This window comes from Myotis davidii, unplaced genomic scaffold (genome assembly GCF_000327345.1).
Source record: "Myotis davidii unplaced genomic scaffold, ASM32734v1 scaffold1012, whole genome shotgun sequence".
NCBI classification, from domain to species: Eukaryota; Metazoa; Chordata; class Mammalia; order Chiroptera; family Vespertilionidae; genus Myotis; species Myotis davidii.
The window spans coordinates 887,682-909,845 of record NW_006283769.1 but is presented as its reverse complement, the minus strand read 5'-3'; the positions used below and the strand labels follow the sequence as shown (position 1 = coordinate 909,845).

The 22,164-nt window shown below is 43.0% G+C and overlaps 1 protein-coding gene across 1 annotated transcript in view; it reads left to right on the top strand.

Annotated features, from left to right (window-relative positions):
• The first annotated feature begins 23 nt into the window (after positions 1 to 23).
• Positions 24 to 22,164, top strand: part of RSPO2 (R-spondin 2) — a 136,734-nt gene continuing 114,593 nt past the window's right edge. The window contains exon 1 of the mRNA XM_015566169.1: positions 24 to 453. Coding sequence (XP_015421655.1) covers positions 360 to 453 — 94 coding nt within the window. The 5' untranslated portion in view covers positions 24 to 359. The remainder of the gene's footprint in view (positions 454 to 22,164) is intronic.

Sequence of the window (22,164 nt, the reverse complement as noted above, 5' to 3'; positions counted from 1 at the left end):
CTGATTGTGATCACCTCCCGCCCCCGGTCGGAGGCAGCTGTGCGCTCGGGTGAAGCTGCTCCGCGGCCAGTGCCTGGCCAGGAGTTCGCTCCCCCCGCCCGCCCCTCCTGAAGTTGGGGCGCGCGCAGAGGCGGCTGCCTCCCGGGGGCTCTCCACCCCACCCAGCCCGTCTCTCCTCCTGGTCTCAGGGTCAAGGCGGGGAGATGCCGGCCGCGCGGGACTGACCAGCGCTGTCCTCGGGCTCCTGGCGACTCTCCCTCCGCGTCCTCCCAGCAGCAGGCAGCGCCGGCTCCTCTCCTCCGATGAGCCCTCCAGTTCCCTGACTCTGAGAGGCGCCTCTCCCCCGCCCGGCCGCCCAGATGCAGTTTCGCCTCTTCTCCTTTGCCCTCATCATCCTGAACTGCATGGATTACAGCCACTGCCAGGGCAGCCGATGGAGGCGCAGTAAGCGAGGTGGGTGCTTTCCCCCCCGAGGTGCGTGCCGCGGGAGGGCGGGTCGCGGCGCTCCCTCCCTCCGGTGTCCCTGGGCTCCGGGGAGCAGGACAGTGCCCCCCACTGCAGGGCACACAACCGCTCCCCACTCTCCGGGCGCGGAGCCCTGCGCGACGCTGTTTTCCCGTCCTCGGAAGGTGTGGCCGACCGGGGCGCCTCATGCGGGGAGACCGGCTACCTTGGGGTGCCCGGGGCTCCGTGGAGTGGTCCTGCCCAGGTTCGCCGCCGCGCGTCTCCTCCGAATTCCTCTCTCCTTTGGTCTCATTTCTTATTTGGCCCCCAGGTTCCTTGCTCTTCTCTGTCTCCTTTTCCTTTTAGTCCGTTTGACCGTTTCCCCTGCAGCCGTACCTCCCCCCGCGCACGTGCGCCCCAAATCGTGGCCCCAGATTGCTCTGGGCACGGCCGAACGGCGCGTGTGCGCGCGTGTAACCGAGGGCGCGGGAGAGCGGCTCGGAGGGCACAAGCGGCTCGGAGGACCTGCATTTCCAGGAAAAGGGCAGCACTGAAGGCTTTTTCTGGAGCCTCCGGCTGCATGAGCTGCTGCATGGAACTGTCTGCCTTGAGCAGGGGCTGGCGAACAGGTTTTCTGGGGAGCGCTCGCCAGTCCGGTGATGTTTTGGGGACAGGCCGGGCTTTGCCCTCGCCCTTTACTTCTCTCCACGAAGCAGCTGTTTCTGAGAGAGGTTTCTGGTCTCCATGAACTTCACTTGCGGCTTTTCAACCGCTCCCTCCCTCTCCATCACTTGTGTGAGCTGCGGAGTAGGCGAGTGGAAGCCTCCGGAACGGCTTCAGAGCGCGGGCTCTCCTGCAGAGTTAGAGCGCCCAGCGCTGCCTCGCAGCCCCGCTGTGGCTGTAGCTAATCCAACTGCGTTTAGGGGAAGAGCTGCTAAGAGCAGTAAAGTCTAATGCGGGATTTAACGCCCCCCGCCCCCAACCCTCCTACACCTTGCACTGCCCGCTCCTGGGAGGTGCGCAGCCGCCCTCCAGAGCCATCTAAGCAGTTTGAACGTTGGCGCGGTTAGGAGTTGCCTCGAGGTCAACAGATCTTGATTTCTCTGGGCTGTAAACGTCTCGCTCGACCTGTGATGTGATTTGTTTATAACTCGTTTTATGGAATCTCCAGTCCTGCATCCAGATTTTGGAGCGAGCTTTTGGCACCCTAATTTTTTCACAGTTTCTTTAGGAAGTCGTTAAGCTGTTCGCACCTACCCGCGGGGCTGGAGGCTGGCCCCGCCGAGGGCAGAGCCGGAGATAACTCGTGGCGTGCAGCCTCCCCCGCCTGCGCTCCAGCGGACGCTGCAAACCTGTGGGCTACAAGGAGGCTCCTCTCTCTCTCTCTTGCTCTTTCTCTCTCCTCTCTGACATTTGGAAATGCTTATTTTTAGAGACTTTTCTGTATAAAAATACTAGGGAGAAATGTCTCCCAGAAGCCATAAGAGTTTGATATTGATATTAGTCTTGGAAAAGTCCTCTCTGTCTCCCTCTTCTTCGCTCCTCCCACTGGCTCCTTTCTCTGCCCCAGTGTTTTCTTTCGAGGTATTATTTGGTTGAGTTGGCAATTTTTGATTACACTGTGGTCGACAGTGTTTGGAGAGGCTTCCCCTACTTCCCCCCTCTTAGAAGCAGAAGTTGCAGTCTACTGGGTCGAAAAAGTCAAGTGCTTAGAGTTTGAGAAATACAGAAATATCAGAAAACCCTCCGCCAAGTTCTTGCTGATGAGCGGACTTGCTAATTCAGGGATGTCTTTCTGATCCACACAGTCTGCCCGGTTGCGGTAGAGCTGGGAAGAATCCGGCACATTGTGTCTGTAGAGTTTAACGTGGAGAGTGACATTACAGCACTCCTGCGGCCAGAAGCGATACTGCATGCTTCTCTCCCGTGCCATCTCTAAGTCCTGCTCTGCCTTCTTAGGTATCCAGGCAAAGCCTCTTTATTTCAAAGCCGCTTTAGCAAAATCTCATACCCTCCACATCCCCCAAGTGCTGACATTTAGCAACCCGGTCCTAAAGTCTGCAGTGGTAACTTTTGCCAAACCGACTTTTCAATTTCATAAAATTCAAATGCTTTCAAGTACATGTAAATTGGGAGGGTTGTAAAGAAAAATAAAATTCTATCAAAGTGTATTTCCCTCCCCTCCCCCCACCTCTTTTTTCTTAACAGATGTCCCTTCCCAAACCCCAAGTTTCTGGCTAAAATAACTGCGGTCCTTAAAAGTGACCACACTATCTGTGCCAACAAAGGGGGTACTGTGTTTTTAATTAAAAGTGGAACTACTTAAAGGGCTGGCTAGACAGTGTAGGGTGATAGTAGCTATTCTGCTTTGCAAGGAAGCTTAAGGATTGCATTGTGAGAGTCTTGGAATGAATAGAGATCTAACTCAGGTTGTGTGAATTGTTCCTCTTCACAAACTTAAGCTGGTTTTAATTGATCTCATGTCCACTGATTGATCCTACACCAATTGTTGCGCATACCAAACAATTGGCTTCCCCCAAGGAGATGGATTTAAATGAGTTCCTTGGTGAGTGCCTGACTATAGGCCAAATCATGTCCGCAGTGACAGCTGACATGCTGGAGCCCATTGTGGTACCAACATTTCCCCTTTTCCCTGTGTTTTTGAATAGTGGCAGTTAAATATTACTTTCCAGGAAGAAGAGTGATTAGTACCTTAAAAAAAGAAGGTGTTGTGGTTCAGAAGATCAGTTCTGTTCTTGGCTTTGTGCTGCCATGTAGGCAGTAGTGATACCAGGATTGGTTAGGCTAATGCCTGGGATCTGATACTTTTTTTTTTTTCATATCCCATCTGCAAATAATCAGCCCTTCACTGTGGAGCATTCTCAGAGCTTCTTTGGCATTATGTTTAGTCTGCTCTATGATCTCAGATGCGCTATAATATCATTTTCTTAATGAAATAAAATTCTTGGCAGAGATCAGATAATTTAGTCAGTTAAAATCAATTGCATCCAGTCTGGAATAGAGAGCAAATATATCGTTTAACTCTATGTTTTATTTCAAAATATAGCCAGAGGATTTAGAGAATAGAATGCCGACCTTCCCCCCTTTTGGACAAACCTTTTTCTGGGGGAGACCATCATACGCAACCCCGAGTAATCTTTCTTCCCCTTTAGTTAGAAGCATTTCTAAAATAAAAGTGCATTTGATAAACACTAATAGGGCCCGGCAGCAATAATTTTGAAAACGAATTAGGCACGAACACAATACTGAGAATATCTTGAGGGGAGACACGTGTCAACGTTTTGAAAAGCTGATTGACAACTCCTGTGCTGTCTATATGTTAACAGTCATACCTCATTGGCCCCCCTTACCCACCTCCCATTCAAATGCATAGTCATTATTAGCTACTGTTAACCCCTCCTGCCTGCTTCTGTCTTTGGACCTCTCATGATTTTACTTGTATGGTAAACTGGTTTATTTGATTCGTTTTCTTTTTTGTAGTGGTTGTAAGCCACATTTCAGGCTGAATTACTGAGAGGTGGATAGACACATCATAACTTTATTATAGGCCCCTGGGATTTCTTGAGCCTGGCACATAGTGACTTATATTTATATCTCTCTCATTCTGTTTATATGCTCAGTCACATTTTAACCAGGGTTTTATGAGAACTTCTCGATAAAATTCTTTAAAAGCAGCAAGGCCCCCAAACCTGTAATTGGTGTTCCTGGTGGTCTGATGGTCAGGGGCACGGTGTAACAAGTGCTTCCTGCCGTAGCCTTTTCCATACTGAAGTGTGGGAGCATCTCATTTTCCTAAGATTAGATTTGGCTTCTTCCGTGAAACTGAAGTATTGATCACAAACTGCGTGGTGTGTTTCTGGCAACTGAGGTTGGTAAAAAACAAATGTTTTCTCTTAGACCTTAGAGGGCTAAACTAATTTGCATCTTTAAAAATGAAATGAAGAAATTTGGAGATATTTGCTTTTACAAATACTTTGAGTGATAGCTTATTCTTCACAGTATTCTTTCAAAATATGAAATGGCACATGGAACATATTAACTTGCACTTAAACAAAAAAGCTTCGAAATACACATTTTGTATGCTTACTTTCTTTAAGTTCCAGATATTTCAGAAAAGCTGATGCGATGTTTAACTTTGCAACATAAACACGTTCTTTCTTTTCTTTGGTTAATGGGCTGCTTTTTCTTTCCCCATGATTCTGGGTTTTTCCAGCTAGTGTCTTAGCAGTGCACGGGGGTCAGAAAGGCGCCATGCCCCAACCAACACTTTAGTTAGCTACTGAAATTTTGGAAGTGATTCAGAATAGGTGACGCTCTCCCAGGCCTCCATTTAATCCTGGCTTTCTGTATCTGCTTTTAATATCCAGCTTGGGTGGAATCCAATATTTGCAGAAATCACAAGTTGGAAATGACACTTCTAATTCCTTAATGCAAAACCACCTCTTGATCTAGTCAGAGACTAACTGGCCAGTTTATGGATTGTCCAGGCTACTTTTTACTTCTTTCCTCCCAAACGGCTGCCTCTTAATCCATCCTCCCCCACCCCCCGGAAATAAGTATTCTCACCCCTCCCAGGGCCAGGAAATAGGTGACAGACATCTTTTGATATCTCACTTGATCACCACTCTGCTGAAAGGAGATGGTAAGCTCTCATATGAAGATAAAGTTTTAAATGTTCCTTTTTAAAAATTATCGTGATATTCACTATTTTCCCTCAGGATTTGCAGCAATCAAGGACTCATCCTTAGGTAAATATAGTGTTACATAACCATGTTTATAAATTTTTATATTTTAGCTAGAATACATATGGAGGGTGAAATTAATATTCAAGTGCATGTATTACAGACCTAACTATTTATATGATAGGGCATGTATATCAGCCCACAGATATATGTGTGTGTGTGTATTTAGGTGTGTGGGTGTGTGTCAAGAAGAGGGGTGGGGATGGTATGACTATAAGGGATAGGGTTTTTGCAACTAAAAAGGGTTTTCACTTACCTTTCTCAGTTCTTGTTTCTCTTCCATCTTTCTCTCATCCAGGTTGACAGAACAGCACGGGAGACAAGGGATGGGAAGGAGGAGGAGAGGGAATGAGTAAGAAAGGATAGAGCATTTTCAGTTTTTCCAAGGCCAACCCTTATTCTTCTCTCTTCTAGGACTTTCTGTATCACTCACTTTCTTTTCAAGCATGCTGCTGCCCTCTAATTCTAAAATTCTTCATCTCCTTCCCCAGGGATTTTTCCAATCTCCCCCCCCACCCCTTTTTCACTTCTCTTTTCCTTTGCTTAACAGTCCCCTTTCATTCATTTCATTTCAGGAAAGTGTGTGTATGTGTGTGTGTGTGTGTATGTGTTTTTAATGTCATCCATACCCAGTACTCACCTCATTGCCAACTCCACCAACATGATTGCAGTCCTGTTACTTGTTCCTCGGGAGATATCTCATCACTCCTATCCAGAAAAGTCTCTTTCTTTGGCTAGTAGCTCCATGTTCTAGTTTTGCCTCCACATTCTGCCCACTTCTCTTATGTCCCTCATTTGGAATAGGCACAGACTACTATTTCTTTATTCTTCCCTTGCAGATTGCACCCATCCCTATATCTTGAATTGTTATTTACACATAGAGCCCTTCAACTCAAGTCCCAACTTTTTTTTCTTTTTAGAATGAATGATTTTTTTGAGCTTTAGAATATATTACCCTCTGATTTCCCAACTACTGTCATTTGGATAGATAGTCCATTGCACCTTCCTATATGGATAGATAGTCCATGCACCTTCCTGTATGGGTATGTTTTCCATTTCATGCACACTCAAACTTGACAACTTCTTTTTGTCTTTTATGCCCTCTCCCAAATGTGTTCCTCTGCCTGTGTTCTTATTTTTATTCATGGGGTTTCTATGTGCCAAGGCTGGAAGCCACACTGTAGGCTTTGACTTTCCTACTTCCTCTTTTATTGGTTCATTCAGTCCTAGTGAGTCTACCTCAGAAATGCTGTTCATATCCACCCTTTCCTTTCCATTCCCAAAGGTATTTTGTAGCTCAGACCCTCACTGACTCTCATCTCCCAGCATCCACTTCTTCCTCACTTCATCCTTTACAGTGATGGCTGCCACACTGAATTTTCCTCATCCATGATCATGTGACTTCTCTTCTAATAAACCTCAAACCTTCCAGGTCTCCATATCAACTGCCTTTTTTACATTGCATTCAGGGTTCCCCATCATCTGACCGCAGCCTGTTTCCAACCTTCCACCATCCTGAAAGTACTATACGCTTAAGCAATGCCAGGTTACTTCATTTCCAACCACGCATGTGTTCTCATGTTGTTGAACATGTGTAGTCCCTGGCTAAAACGTCACTGCCTCTGCAAAGCCTTCCTGGAATTTTCCTGTTTTCTTAACTTTTGGTGCTGCTCTTAAAGAACTCTTATTTTCACTTCTAGTCTGGTTATTTTGCCTTAAATCTTACTACTATATTTTAGGTTCCTCTTTGGCAGAACTTCAGCATATTCATCTTGATACTCCCCTAGATGAAATCTAAAGAATGCTTCCTCCACAAGTTGTGGCTGAACAAAAAGTCATTGACTATGAGGTTTTGTTTATTTCCCATTAAAATGATTTTGGTGACTTCATGAGAAATTTTTTAAGTCAAAGGTCTTTGGACATAGTTGCACTTTGAATGAATGATTAGACAATGAGTATACACTCACTGTTTACTATATTCTTCTTTAGAGTTTAGAGACAAACAAAACAACACTGATGTATAAAAGCATCCCCAGCCCAGTCCTCATCTTGTAGTCCTCTCCATAATCTTCAGGATTTCACAGAATGTTAGTGCCTATGGGTTACATGTGGTTGAGTTGCTCTGACTCTGATGACCCTGTGAGTAAGTGATGTCCCCAATGTTCTGTCCTCTACAGTCCCACACTAGTTCCTATAGACTCAGGCTTGTGGCTTCTGTTATGGAGTCTTTTATCTACACATCTGTTTATAATTTGAATGATAGAGTATCTCAAATGACAGGTGCGTTTGGGGCAGGGTAGGGTAAACTCTGTGTGTGGGGGAAACCTATATTTTAAAAACACTTCTTTTAGAGAAAGAGTCAATAAGGGATTTTTTTTTTTTGCTCCAAAATAGTTTGTCTATATGAATAAGCACTTAGGGCAGTGGTTCTCAACCTTCTGGCCCTTTAAATACAGCTCCTCGTGTTGTAACCCAACCATAAAATTATTTTCGTTGCTACTTCATAACTGTAATGTTGCTACTGTTATGAATCATAATGTAAATATCCGATATGCAGGATGGTCTTAGGCGACCCCTGTGAAAGGGTCGTTGGACCGCCAAAGAGGTCACGACCCCCAGGTTGAGAACCGATGACTTAGGGGAAAATAAAAGGAAGCGGTATTTATCTTTTTAAAGGTAATCATATCAATAACATAGATCAATTCGTGCAGGAGAACATTCAGTCTATGTTTATGACTTTTAGTGTAAATCTAGCTATGCAGAGGACCGTGTGAGAGGCACAGGTGTGTGTGCGTGTGTGTGCGTGCACATTTTAGAACAAGTTCTTCTGTAGGTGTGAGTAGCCTATGTAGTTTCTTGTATTGTGACTTTCAGGAGAGCACTGATAATTCACTACCTTTGAAAGAGTTGAGACTGGGTTGACTTATTAGAAAGATGAGCTGCTCACTGAAATAAATGTGATTTTATAAAAACTAACAGTTACATTGAAAAGAAATAGAACTAGAATTCAACCCTCCTGAATTGCCTGGCTTTTCTTGTACACTTTCGACATAAATATTCATTTAAAAAAAGGAAAGAAATCACCTTTGTACCCATTCAAAGTTCTTTGGTCCACAGACTATTATTCAGCCTCAGAACTAACTACAACTCATAATTATGCTAATAACACAACTGATATTAAGTAACGGAGGGCCAAGGGGGTGAAGTGTGATCTGGTAAAATTTGCATATTAATATGGCTAAATTTATTATTTTTTTAAAAATCAATCTTGTATATGAATTATAGGAACCTCTTGTATTTCTGGTATTCCCATAGCCAGAACAAATGTGTCTGTGGGTGCACACTCATGCATGTGTGTGTACATACGTATTTTATGTATACACACATATTTTAGCCATCAGGATACAATCAGATAACCAATCATGATTAGAGGAAAGTTATTAAATATTTCTTACATTTACTCTAAAGCCTAGAAACTAATTATAGGTAGCTTTCCTCCTTATAGAGTTGTTGGGAAAGCCTTACAATTTACTCAGAACCTTTTCATTTTCATCACCCACTGGAGGATATTAAGCACACTTATAAAACAGAGTTAGGCTTGGTTGGAACATTTGTTTTGAGTAAGGTTTCTTCACTGGGGACTCCAGAGGTGGGGACAGTGTTTTTGTGTCTCCTATAATTAGAAGGAAAAGCTTTTTTGTTTTTTGGGGGGTGGGTATATATAGAGAGAGGATCTAGAGCATTTGCTGAATTATCAAAGTGGCCCACAGTTCATCTTTCCTTCAGCATGTTAAGAAGCAGTGATTAAAGAAATAGAAGGTAACCTTCTTAATTAGCATGATGCCAACTGGCTGCTTCACACTGATACAGAAACTTCTTCTCCAAGTTCATGTTCTTTGTGTCGGTTTCTAGCCACTCGCCATGAGTATACTTTACAATACGAGGACACATTGGGAGCACCATCTCAAGATTTATTTTAGTAAATACTTACTTGGCTAATACTCCTTACTCCAAGACAATAGTTGTTAAAGTCTCCTCTCCATTCCCCTAAAAAATTTATGAAAGTACAAAATAAATAGACAGCATAAGGGGTTCTGTTAAAACTTTTCATATGGTCTAATTTTATCGCATTAACAAAGCAATGATATAGTTTTAGCAATCGCTGTTGCAATCTTCCAGCTGATGCCATATGGTGCCGGCACTGGTGTGACTTGTATGTTTCATGCTGCCAGTTCACAGACTGGTCCGAACCAGGCTGAGCCCTCTTCAGTTCTGGCCAAATGGGCTTCTGCTGGACCCTTGCTGCTGGGTCAGCACATTTGGAATTTTTCCACAGCGAGGGTTTCAGCCTCTCACCTATTGCTGGATAGGACTTGCCAAGCAGCCACTCCACAATGAGAACGCTCAGACCAATAGAGGGCACACTCTGCATTCTTTTCCTTGTGCTTTGTTCTCTGACTTTCTGTAGGATTTGTGTTTGCTTTGCTTTCCCCTGTAGGTTGCGGTGGCAAACCTGCTCTGCTTTCTCCAGTAAGATTGATGCCATCATCATCATAACATCCTCACAGAGAGGGAGGGGAAAAGGAACCATAAAGAGCTTTCAGTCTGACTGAGCATTTCTGGGTTTGGTCCCTAATCTCCTTTATACAAGACCTTTTCATCAAAAGGCAACTGTAACCAACCTCTCATTTTTAATATCTGGAAGGCAGATATTGAAGCTAGGAATTGCATTAGCCCGGGGATGGATTCCAGCTTTTACAGCCACTTGGAAAACATTAGGGTTTTTTGTTTGGTTGTTTGTTTTTTAAGGATGTTTTCCATAAATGGCATGCCTAAAAAATTAAGCAACTGGTAAAATTCGGGGTTGCCTAAACAAGTTCAAATTGATACTTCCCGATAAATTGTTTGCCAAATTCTTTAATGTTAATGGAGAAACCCATTTCTTTCAATGATTCAGCCCTTTGAGAATGGTGGAAATTGTCTGATTTTTATTTGAAAAATCCAAAGTTTATTTTTATTTTAAAGTTTTCTCTCCCCTCAAGTAATGAAAGTCTGATATAGGATTAAAAAACTCTCTTGTCCCTTGTTATTCACCTTCCATGCTGTAGGCAAAGCTGGTTTCTAATGCTGAGGAATTTGTGCTATATCATCCTCAACTTGCATGTTTAGTCTATCACACTGCTTCAGTTTCAAGACCAGGTTCCAGTTTAGTGGAATCAGAGTGGGGTTAATATCCCTATCACCAAGTGACACATCCTATGTCTGTCACCCCCACAGAAGTAGATCTTTGGGGGCAATGCAGGGATTTGTTTTCTCAGCTCTTCTACTGCCATCATTGGTCTTTGAAGACTCTCCATTTGAATGAGAAACACTTGGCAGCCCAGTGGATGGAGAAGGACTGCACCTGGGGCTCCCAGGTTATTATCCATAAATCTGAGTTAAATGAAGGCAGACCTAGTCTTTGACTATGTCCTCTGGGCAGTTTTTGTAGGTGGGAGAATACTTGGTTACAGTTCATGCTAATTTTGACACTTTGCTTCTTGATGATATTTTAGAACTTCACTTTCTTTGGAAGTGTGTGTGCATGTGTGTTTCAGGGTCAGGCTTATAGAAGAATTTTGAGGGAGCTAGTTCTGGGAAGACGTGGCCGAGAACAGCTATAGGTTGGGTGACTGGAATGAGAAAACAAACTTGAATTCTTTTATTTATCTAAAGATCTGGATATCTGTTTAATGCTGTGAGAGAAGTCAGAGCTGTCCTATCCATAGCATTCCTTCTACTGGTGAACGATGTTTTGTGGTCACCCTCCTTCCACCAGCTCAGTATAGTGGAGAAACTTTGTTAGGGTCAAGAGACTAAGTAATTTGAAAAACCAAATGTTGTTTGATAGTGGACAGTGGTGGTTCCCAGAGGCACCATTAGTGGATTGAGGTTAGTTTGTTGTGGAGTTAGGGAAGCCAGTCGTACCACTCCTGGTGGCCAATAAGTCATGCAGTGGCTGATGTGATTCTTGACTGTATCCTGTCAATTACGAAATATTTATTTTAAAGCACAGCCTAGATATGTCCTTTCAGCCTATGTATATTTCTTGCAAATATGCTTATTCCTTGGTAACACATCTTAATTAGTATGTAATCAAACTCATCATTTGTCTCAAAAATATCTTTATACAGCTGGTGTGTATGAATCAGCATTTGAGTAATAGCCACACATGGCTAGGTTGATATGTCCCTCAGGTTTCTTTGATTCTAAATCAGGACGTTCCCACCCATCTTCCTATGCCATTGACTTATTGAAAAACCCTGGTCAGTTTTTTTTTTGCAGACTGTCTGATATTCTGGATTTTTTCATTTTCTCCCTTCTGGGGGGTTATTTGACTTTTTATATATTTTTAAAATATCTTCCATATTATCTGTAAACTTGAAGGTCTCCTTGAAGGTTGGATTAGATTCAGGTTCCACTTTTTTGGCTGGAACACTTCTGCAAGTGGTGCTATGTGCTTCATTTTACACCACTCAGGAAGCACAAGGCCCCGTGTGCCATTCTTAGTGATGCTGAGATTGATCAAGGGTTCATGTGGTAACAGCCTGATCCTTCCATTTTAAGGTTCCTATTAACCTTTTAGCTAATGGTTTCTTCTATTAATGATCTTTGTCTGAATCGTCAGTTTTCATTAGGAGTTACAAGTAGTGATCTTAAAAAAATTTTTCATTATTCCTTTCACATGTGTTAGCTGAAATTTTATTAAAAATCATTTCAGTCCTGGCCAGATAGGACGTGGTCCCAGTACGCCAACATTGTGGGTTTGATTCCCCAGTCAGGACACATACAGAATCAATCAATGAATACATAAATAAGAGGAACAACAAATCATTTTCTCTCCCTTCTTTTCTCCCTCCCTCCCTTACCCTCCCCCCCTGAAAATAAATAAATTAATTAATTTAAAAAGTTAATTTTAGCCCTAGATATTTTATTCCTATGAAACATAGTTATTACAGGAAAAGCAGACAATGCACTTAATTCTTTCCCTTTAATTGCCAGCCTTTAGAGTAAGGAGTTGGTCTGCATCTGGCCAGCCAGTGGATCAACTTCACTATAAGTGAATGAAATGCTTTCATTTGTGTCAAACCATTTTGCCCGTCAGATGGAGGAGGTGAAGTCTTCCAATGAGTAGTTTCTGCTACTGAAACAGTAGTGGAAGACTGACATCCAAAACATCTTTTTGGCTCCTGCTAACAAGAATGAAATGCAAACCTTCTGAAAAACCTGACTTCTATTAGACATCTTCTGATAATGTTTTCTGTTAACAGCTTTCAGAGAAGCTACTGAGTGAGCATACAGTAGCTCCGGCCTGGTGTAATCTGAGGTTCATTGGTAGGAAAACAGTACTTTGTGCTACTTAAACACTCTCTGGAAGGCTTAGAGAGGAGAGGAAGGAAAATATTTGAGGAGATCAACTGGATGTTGTAGAATACAAGTAATGTCACCTGAGAAGGATTAAAGTTTCCCCTAAGCTTGACCTGTATGGCAGCTGGCCACTTACAGTGTGCTCTCCAGACCCACTGGTGGCTGGTTGTGCAGTGCAGTCTGACTTGCAGATGAGGAAAGGGTCTAGATATTGCATGTTTTTAGTGAGGATGTGACGGCAAAGTTGTAAAAAAATTCTCCTATTTATTAGATGCAGCTGGCTCTTTCAATTACAGAAATCTTTCCTTTATCCATTTAGAAACCTAGCTTATTGCTACTAAGAAAGCCACTATCGGTGTAGTTTTTTGTACCACCCAATGAAAGACAACATAATATGTAGATTTAAGAATTTCAAATTGAACATTTAATTTACACAAACGTCCATAGGGAGGACCAAATTGGAGAGGATGTTAGAGATTTTGAATATAAACATATTTGATACACGACTCTAGCACGCCGCTGCCGGAGAAGTACAGCACTTAGGAGTGGAGTGCCTTCCCAGGACGTTAGAGAGAGCAAAGGTGTGAACACAAGACACTGGTTATGTTGCCAGCCAGGGACACGGGGCTGGGAATGCACATGGAGTCTTTCCTGATGGAAGATTCTGGAGAAGGATTTTTTTCCCTTTGACCTGGATGTGTTTAAGAAACTAGATGAGCTGTATCCACTAGTTAGGGGCTAGTAGTTCATGTCCTTCATACTCCATTTTCTTTCATTTGGTTTTGAAAGTTATTTTGGTAATAAACCCCGATATTGTTGAGACATTTAGGTGTTTTGTCTTGGAAGCAAGTGGTAACGACTTGACACCATGCTCACATAAGTTGTTGGTTAAAAAAAGCCACTAGCTGAGGAGTGTTTTTTTTTATGAATACAAACCAACATTTAATTCATTGTTGGAAATTTGGAAAACCGAAAACACAATGAAGAAAACAAAGCTAGCAATCATCTTTCCACTCAGTGATAACATTTTGGTTTTTATATTTCCAGATGTTTCCTTCCCTTCCCTATAAATAGAATACTTTAAAACAATACATCATAAGCACATAATCTTAACTCTTTTAATGATATTGTTTATTATGCCTGGATCATAAGTTATTGATAAGCATGAAATTTAAAAATCCATGTCCCTGTTGTTGGACAGTTAAACATTCCAGTATTAACTTTTCAGTATTATTAATGATGCTATTATGAACATTCTTGTATATCTTTTCCTTAGGAACCATTTCAGCGCTATATATAACAATTAATATACTATAATCGTTGCATTTATTGAGCAGTTACTATGTACCACGCATAGGTCTTGAGGCTACGTGTGATCTCATTTCATCCTCAAATGACCTTGTGAGGTAGGCTCTATTTCTTCCTCCTTTTATAGATGAAGAATTTTGAGGCACAGGAGATTCAGTACTTTGCCCAAGATCACCGATCTAGTAAGTGGCAGAGCTAGCATTTCAATATAGGCCTTTGACTCAGCCGTGGTCTTAACCACCGAGAAGGAAAGGTGAGACTTCAGATCCTATTGCCAACCTTCCTTCAGAATGTTGTACTGATGCTTATTCTGTAGGTGGGAGATGGTGTGTACATTGCCTTGAGGCTTTGATAATATATATTATTTTCTTTGAAAAACACCTTGTTGAATTATTCTTGCTGAGAACACACAAGAAGCATCTCCCTGGTCCCTAAGGAGCTCATGAGCTAAATAGAAAGACACAATGCTCTCTTCTGTTTTCCCGCCTTCGCGTGACATGAATATCCACGTCGTGGCTTAAACCTTTGCTCCTCGTTTTCTCGGCAGCACTTGTTACTTCTGTGTCCCTCTCCAGTATATCTTGAATCACTCCTCTCTCAGCCTATGGACGTGCTGGAGAGCAGGTCGTCAGCATCTCCGCCCTGTACCACATCCGCAGCCTTCCAGCCGATCTCCCTGCGACCCGCTCCCCACAGGGTGACCAGAGGCATTGGTCATAAAACAGAAGTCAGAGCGTTTGCTGTCACCGCTGAAATGCTGCAGTGCGTTTCATCTATAGCTGACATAAAGCGCTTCATCAGCCATCTATGTGTGACTTGGTCTGCTTATTTCTGCAGGCGCCTCAGGCCCATTGCCCTCTTTCTGTTTCTCAAACAGGAAACTTGCTCCTGTCTCGGGACTTTTGCATTTGCTGCCTAACTCTCTCTAGAAAGACCAGCTCCTTTCCCGATAACTGTATCTAAAGCAGCATATTTCTCCTTCTCCATTTTCTGTATTCAATTGTCCAGGATAGGGGGAGGAGAGGAAGGGGGCAGTTTTGGCATAAATCTCAAGATATACTTGCCTCAGTCCGGCTGGCATGGCTCAGTGGTTGAGTGTTGATCTATAAGCTGGGAGGTCACGGTTTGATTCCCATACAGGGCACGTGCCCAGGTTGTGGGCTTGAGCCCCAGTGAGGGGCATGCAGGAGGTAGCCAATCAATGATTCTCTCTCATTACTGATGCTTCTATGTCTCTCTCCCTCTCTCTTCCTTTCTGAAATCAATTTATATATCAAATATATATATATATGATATATATATTTAAAGATATACTTGCCTTAGGCTACGTGTAAGCAGCTCCTTACATTTTGTACTGTAGGAGCCTTGTTCAGTCCATCCTAGTCCCAGCCCTGCTCTATTATGTCAACTGTTTATTTCTTAAACATACTAGAACTTTCTCTGTGGCCGAGAACACTGTGTTCATCAAAACACATTTCTTTTGCCTCTTGGGCATGTAGCTAGACCGTTCCAGCCTCCCTGGGAGCCGGGTGTGGCCAGGGGCCCGCGGTTTGTAGTGGAAAGTGTGCAGAAGTGATGTAGTCACTACCATGAGCCCTGACCCAGGAAACCTGCGGAGGAGTCTCTCACTCTTCCTGAGTCAGTCGGCTCAGTAGGGAGGGCCTAGGCACCCCCCCACCCCTGACCCTGAGCCCCTGGGGACAACAGGGCCTCCATCTAGGTAGATGGGCTTAGGTGCCCGAATGACCCCGTGGGAGTCCCCTGCTGTGTATGTGCACTGGATCTTGTGTGAGTAGGAAACACACTTTTTGTGTTTAAGCCGCTGAGACTTTGACATTTGCAACAACACGGGTGAATCTGGAGGGCATTACACTGAGTGAAATAAGCCAGAGAAAGACAGATACTGCATGGTATTACTTATGTGTGGAATAATAATAATAATAATAAAAAGTCAAATTCATAGAAACAGTAGAAAAGTGGTTGCCAAGGCTGGGAAAGTCAGGGAAACAGGGAGAGGTTGGTAAAAGCTGCAAACTTTCGGTTATAAGATGAATAAGGTCTGGGGATCTACTGTAGAACATGGTGACTGTAGTTGGTAACACTGTATTGAATAATTGAAATTTGCTAAGAGAGTAGAAGAGAAAAACTAAGGTGAATATGTGAGGTGATGGAGGTGTCTATTAATTCATTGGGGGAATCCTTTCACAATGTATAAATATGTCAAATCACCTTTTTTTAAAAAAATAGATTTTATTGATTTTTTTTACAGTGAGTAAGGGAGAGGGATAGAGAGTTAGAAACATCAAAGAGAGAAGAACATCAATCAGCTGCCTCCTGCACAACCCCCCACTGGGGATATGCCCACAACCAAGTTACATGCCCTTGACTGGAATCGAACCCGGAACTCTTTGGTCCGCTGGCTGACGCTCTATCCACTGAGCCAAACTGGTCAGGGCCAAATCACCTTTAAATACACTTTAAATGCATTACAAACTTGGTTGTCAATTATATCTCAGTAAAGCTGGGAAGACAAAAATATAGCACCGCTCGCCCTCGCCATTGCAAGCTCTGGTATCCCACCAGAGGATTTGGAACATGTGCTCCAAAAGGGTGGGGCCCTTGCTCACATTATATCAAAGAAATATTTATTTGAACAAATGCATGTAGAATATCAACATCGGTTTATAGACAATTCAAGACAGTATGCTAAAGAATGATGCTGGTAGGAAACATCTCTGGGTTTAGAGGGGAAGGAGTGGGTGATGCTCTAGGAAAAGATTTCATGAAAATGGAACTTCATTCTTTTAAAAAATATTTTTATTGATTTCAGAGAGTAAGGGAGAGGGAGAGATAGAAACATCAATGATGAGAATCATTGATAGGCTGCCTTCAGCATGCCCCATACTGGGGATCAAGGCCACAGTCCTGACCAGGAGTCAAACCATGAGCTCCTGGTTCATAGGTTGATGCTCAACCAATGATCCATGCCGGCCGGGCCGGACTTACTAGTAACTCTTAAGTGTCAGATATTCACTATTTATAAGTGGTCCTGATAAATTCCTGAGTCACAGATGTTTTGAAAAACTATACCAAAGGTATGCCATGGTGATTTCACACTGAAAGTATAGAATTTAATAACAGTTTACATACTAGGCTATATCCAATCATTTTTAGAGTTACATGCCTACAATTGGAAAGTACTGAAAATTTCCTGCCTTTATTTCTTAATGATTATACCCAATATATATTTGAATTTATATTTTAAGAATTTTGTAACTTAGGCAACAGAGAAGGAAAGCCTGCTTTTATTACTTATGTAGTGGGATTCCTTGATGTCCAAGGTCAGTTGATTATTTTTTCTTGCCTAGTGGGAGAAACATTAGTGTGGGGTTATTAGAATCTGTTGGCATTCTAGAAATTATTTAGATTAGATATTATTTAGCATTGAACAGTTGATGATGGGAAGGATTTGGGTAAGGACTGAAGATTTTAACCCTTATAAGAAGAGACACTGTTTGTAATTTCTTGGAAGCCTTGAGACTGGGCATGGATCACTGCTGCTAATGAACTTTCTGGGCAGGTTGGGGCCTGGGGCAGGGTCGAGAGGGTGGGGACAGGGAGGGTGTGCTTCTGCTGGTTGTTCTGGGAGCCTTCCCACCTAGCGGCCCACCCTGCCAGCCATGTGATAACAGGATGGATTGGTGGCAGCTGATGGCTCAGGTTGTATGGTCTGTTAGATCTAGATACACAGACTCAGCACCCCAGTTAAGCCCTAGAATAAGTAAAATCTGGGGCTTTGTTCCTCTTTGTATTCTAAACTCACAGGTAAGGTGTGTGGCTCTCAATGCTGCCTACACTGGCCCTGATAAGGTTCTCTTTGCCAGCTCTGCTACAGACTCTGAGAGATAGAGAGAGGGAATGAATTTGAGTTCACCTTGTTGATAAGACATCCGGCTTACTTAAAATAAAGGGCTTGGATTAAATGGCCCCAAGAGTCCTTTCAACAATAAAATTCATATTTCTATTCTTCCTTTGTTCACAACTTTTATACCAAAAATTCTTCAACCCTTAATTATTCTGTAACATTGATCAGGTTATTTCGCAGCTCTGTGCTTCTGTTTCACTGTTTGTTAAGAGGGGTTAATACTCCTACCTAACTTGTGATTTTTGTTGTGAGAGTTAGAGGGGACACGTCAAATCCTTGGAAGAGTGCCTGGCACTCTGAGCGAATGCGCCGTGACCGTTGGCTGCTGCTAATTAAATTTTCCACTTGCTTACTCTGTGCCTGTCTTCTTACTCATATTTACTCCCACATCAGATTTCTAATAAGTTCTTCATTCATGGCTTTGAAAAATTTCCCGAAATGGTGACTTTTTAAACTTCGTACTAATTCTAACGGACCACTAAGTTACTTCTAAATTATGTAGGAATTAGAGAAAAGGTAGTTTTCTTACTTTATCTTTGTTGAATGCGGTGCTGACGAATACATACTTGCTGGAAATTTGTTCAAAATAAGGAAAGTTTGGATTTCTCAAAGGAAGCAGCTTTTTCTCTTAACACTGGCTGCTTCTGGGGAGAACAAAACATGTTCATGCTTAGAGATAACAAATGCTGCTCGTTAGGACGCAAAGTACACCTTACACAAAGTAATGAGCTCATGGAACCGTGTTAATCTCGAGCTCTAAGTCTTATGCTCAGTTTCCTCTATGATCCAGTTTGATATAAATAGGTTTATCTCTTTGTGAAAATGAGTCACATTAGAAATAATCCACCAGCTGAAAAAGTTAAAATTTTCCTTTTCATACTTTTTAAAAATTGATTTTAGAGAAGGCGAGACAAAGAAAAAGAGAGAGAAACATATCCATGTATGAGAGAGAAACATGGATTGGCTGCCTCCTGCATATGCCCCAACCAGGGATCGAACCCGCAACCTTTTGATGCACGGGATGACACTCTAACCTGAGCCACATCGGCCAGGACCTTTCATACTTTCAAAAAAGTATACATGCACCCAGCCGGCGTGGCTCAGTGGTTGAGCATCAACCTATGAACCAGGAAGTCATGATTCAATTCCCGGTCAGGGCGCATGCCTGGGTTGTGGGCTCTATCCCCAGTGTGGGGCATGCACGAGACAGCTGATCAGTGATTCTCTCTCATCACTGATGTTTCTATCTCTTTCTCCCTCTCCCTTCCTGTTTGAAATCAACAAAAAATACTTTAAAAAGTATACATGCAAACCAATATGTTAACATGTACATGACTCAGTTTAGTGTAAGTTACAAAAAAACTAAGATGGATTCCCTAAGAAAACACTTGAGGAAACCAACTTAAATTTACTTAACCCTGGTTGCTCATGTGATTTAAAAAAAATTTTTTATAGAGATATAATTGATATAATCAAAATCTGTACATATTTAATATATGCAATTTGATGAGTTTGGGGATAAGTATACACCCATGAAACCACTACCACCATCAAGGCCGGAGACATATCCATTACCTCCCAAAGTATCCTTCTGCTCTCTTTAGTTTGTTTGTTTACTTATTTATGTATTTACTTATTGTGATAAGAACATAACATCAGATTGACCCTCTTAGCAAATTTTAAGTAAGCAATGCAGTATTGTTAGCCTTGACACTAGGCCAACCATAGTAGATTTCCAGAACTTATGTATGTGAATGTGATATGAGTTCTTTGGTGATCATTTAGTGGAAAGTGCTGATTTAAGCCCTAGCTGGTTTGGCTCAGTGAGTAGAGCACCGGCCTGTGGACTGAAGGATCCGGTTTCTATTCCAGTCAAGGGCACATGCTCAGGTTGAGGCCTCAATTCCCACTAGGGGGCATGTGCAAGGCAGCCAATCAGTGATTCCCTCTCATCGTTGATGTTTCTATCTCCCTTGCCCTCGCCCTCTCCCTCTCCCTTCCTCTCTGAAATCAATATATATATATATATATATTAGAAGCCTGGTGCATGAAATTCATGCATGGGGGGGGGGGTGGTCCCTCAGCCCGGCCTGCACCCTTTCGCAATCTGGGACCCTTTGGGGGATGTTCAGTTGCCGGTTTAGTGGACCTAAACCGGCAGTCGGACATCCCTCTCGCAATCCAGGACTGCTGGCTCCTAACTGCTCGCCTGCCTGCCTCATTGCCCCTAACCACTCTGCTTGCCTGCCTCATTGCCCCTGTCCACCTCTGCCTCGGCCCCTGCCACCGTGGCTTCATCTGGAAGGACGTCTGGAATGCTGTTCGGGAGGTTGATCAGCTGTTTGGTCTAACTAGCATATTATAAATTTATATATATACTAGAGGCCTGGTGCATGAAAATTCATGCACTGGAGGGGGAGTCCCTCATCCTGGCCTGCCCCCTCTCACAGTCCAGGAGCCCTCAGGTGCGGGAGGCGACCCAGCGATCAGGGCAAGGCGACACCCCTATCACACTTCTGCTGCTGCCACTGCCGGCAGCACAAGCCTTGGGCAGCCCTGGTTACCTGAGCCTCGGGCGGCCCTGGGCAGCTGGGAAGCCACCATCCAAGGCTTGCCTGTGCGTTGGGCCGGCTCTGGGCAGCTGGGGGGCTGAGGGTGGGTTTGGCTGCACCATGCACCTGCCGCCCCCCCCTTGGCAGGGCTGAAAGGACTTGGGGACTCTGGGAGGGCTGAGGGGACTGGACTTAAAGTAAAGGAAAATGCTGACTTAAGTGGCAGGAGGCCTGGGCTAGAGTTCCTTCTGGAACTAGAGTCCTCCAGTCTTTCTGGGCCTCATGTTAAAAGAATGAATTTGAATATGTGATTGTTACTCCCTCCTCTGTCTCTAAAGACTAACTCCTTATCTTTCTTCTTCACTTACTGGGATGATACTCACAATCCTTTTGTTCAGCTGCTCCACTTGTCCTTTTAAAATCACAGCCTGATAAGACCCAGACCCACCTATCCACCTCTCAAAACATTCATGTGTTTGCTCTGTGCATTGTTATTTTAATTGATGAGACTTTTAAGCCATAGGTAGTAGTTTAAAAATTTCTTTGAAGTCATTTGACATCTCTTAGTACTCACATTTTCTGTATAGTGCAAGAAGCAGCCAGTTCAAATGAGAAATTAAACTTCTCTGCCACCTTTTCTCCTGCTGATGGAGTCCCCAACCCCAGACTTTAACTGGGTTAACTTTGAAGTTTTATTTTTTTTCTTCCCCCTCTAAACTGTCTCTGCAATGCTCACTCTCAACGTGGTGACAGCCAGTGACACACGTCTACATGATTTTATAGCAATAGGCATCCCATTTTAATATTTAGATGAGTTTTTTTTTTTAAAAAAATATCGAGTACCCATTTTTATTCTCTCCCTTAACATTTCAATGAGGTTGGCTTTTTCCCTTCACCAAACGTGTTATTGGTGGGGTTGGGATGCAGTGGGCGAGGGAAGCTTTGCTCACTGCTGAAAGCCCCACAGCATCCTTCGGTCTTGCACACATCCTTACATGTGGTTTTGATTTTATGGGGTGAGAGGGTTCTTCACTTGTGGATTCATCTGTGCTGTGTTGCTGTAGCCGTCACTGTAATTAGCCTCCCAGGAAGAAATCTGAAGGTTGAAGTCAGTAAAAGGGAACCCAAGAAAAATCAGCTACATAACAGTGTTTTTCCCAGGTAATTCTTCTGTCCTTGGAGATGTAGATATCTTCTCTCCCTTATCACATTGAGTATACTTTGCTGTTTTTTAAAGCAGAGGGTGTTGGTATGGGAACAGATTCTCCAGGTCCAAGGTCCCTGTTCAGCCTTGACCAGGTCCTGGCAGCAGTTGTCCCTGGAGACCGTTTCATTTATTCATGCTTACAATTTTCTTTCTAGCTTTGTTCATCCCAACCAAGATTTTGTTAATGCTACTGTACCTCCTATTGCCCTTTTAAAAATGCTTTCCTGTGTCTGTATTTATTTATTTATTTATTTATTGTGAGAGTATGCAGATGTCCCTAGTTTCCCCCCTTTGCCCCTTCCACCCAGCTCCCACCCACTCCCTTGTCATTTTGATAAGCTAGAAATAATCAGAAACATGAAAGGATGCCCAAATAAACATCCACATACCCACAGTTAACATGTTTGCCATATTTGCTTCCTCCATCTATACACACATACGTTTGTTATTTGTTTTTAATGGGGAAACTATGACCATTTAATGTGGATGATCCCATGAAAGAAGTGAAGAATTATCCAGAGAGATGTTTTACTCTCGTATAAATTCCTTTTTAAAATA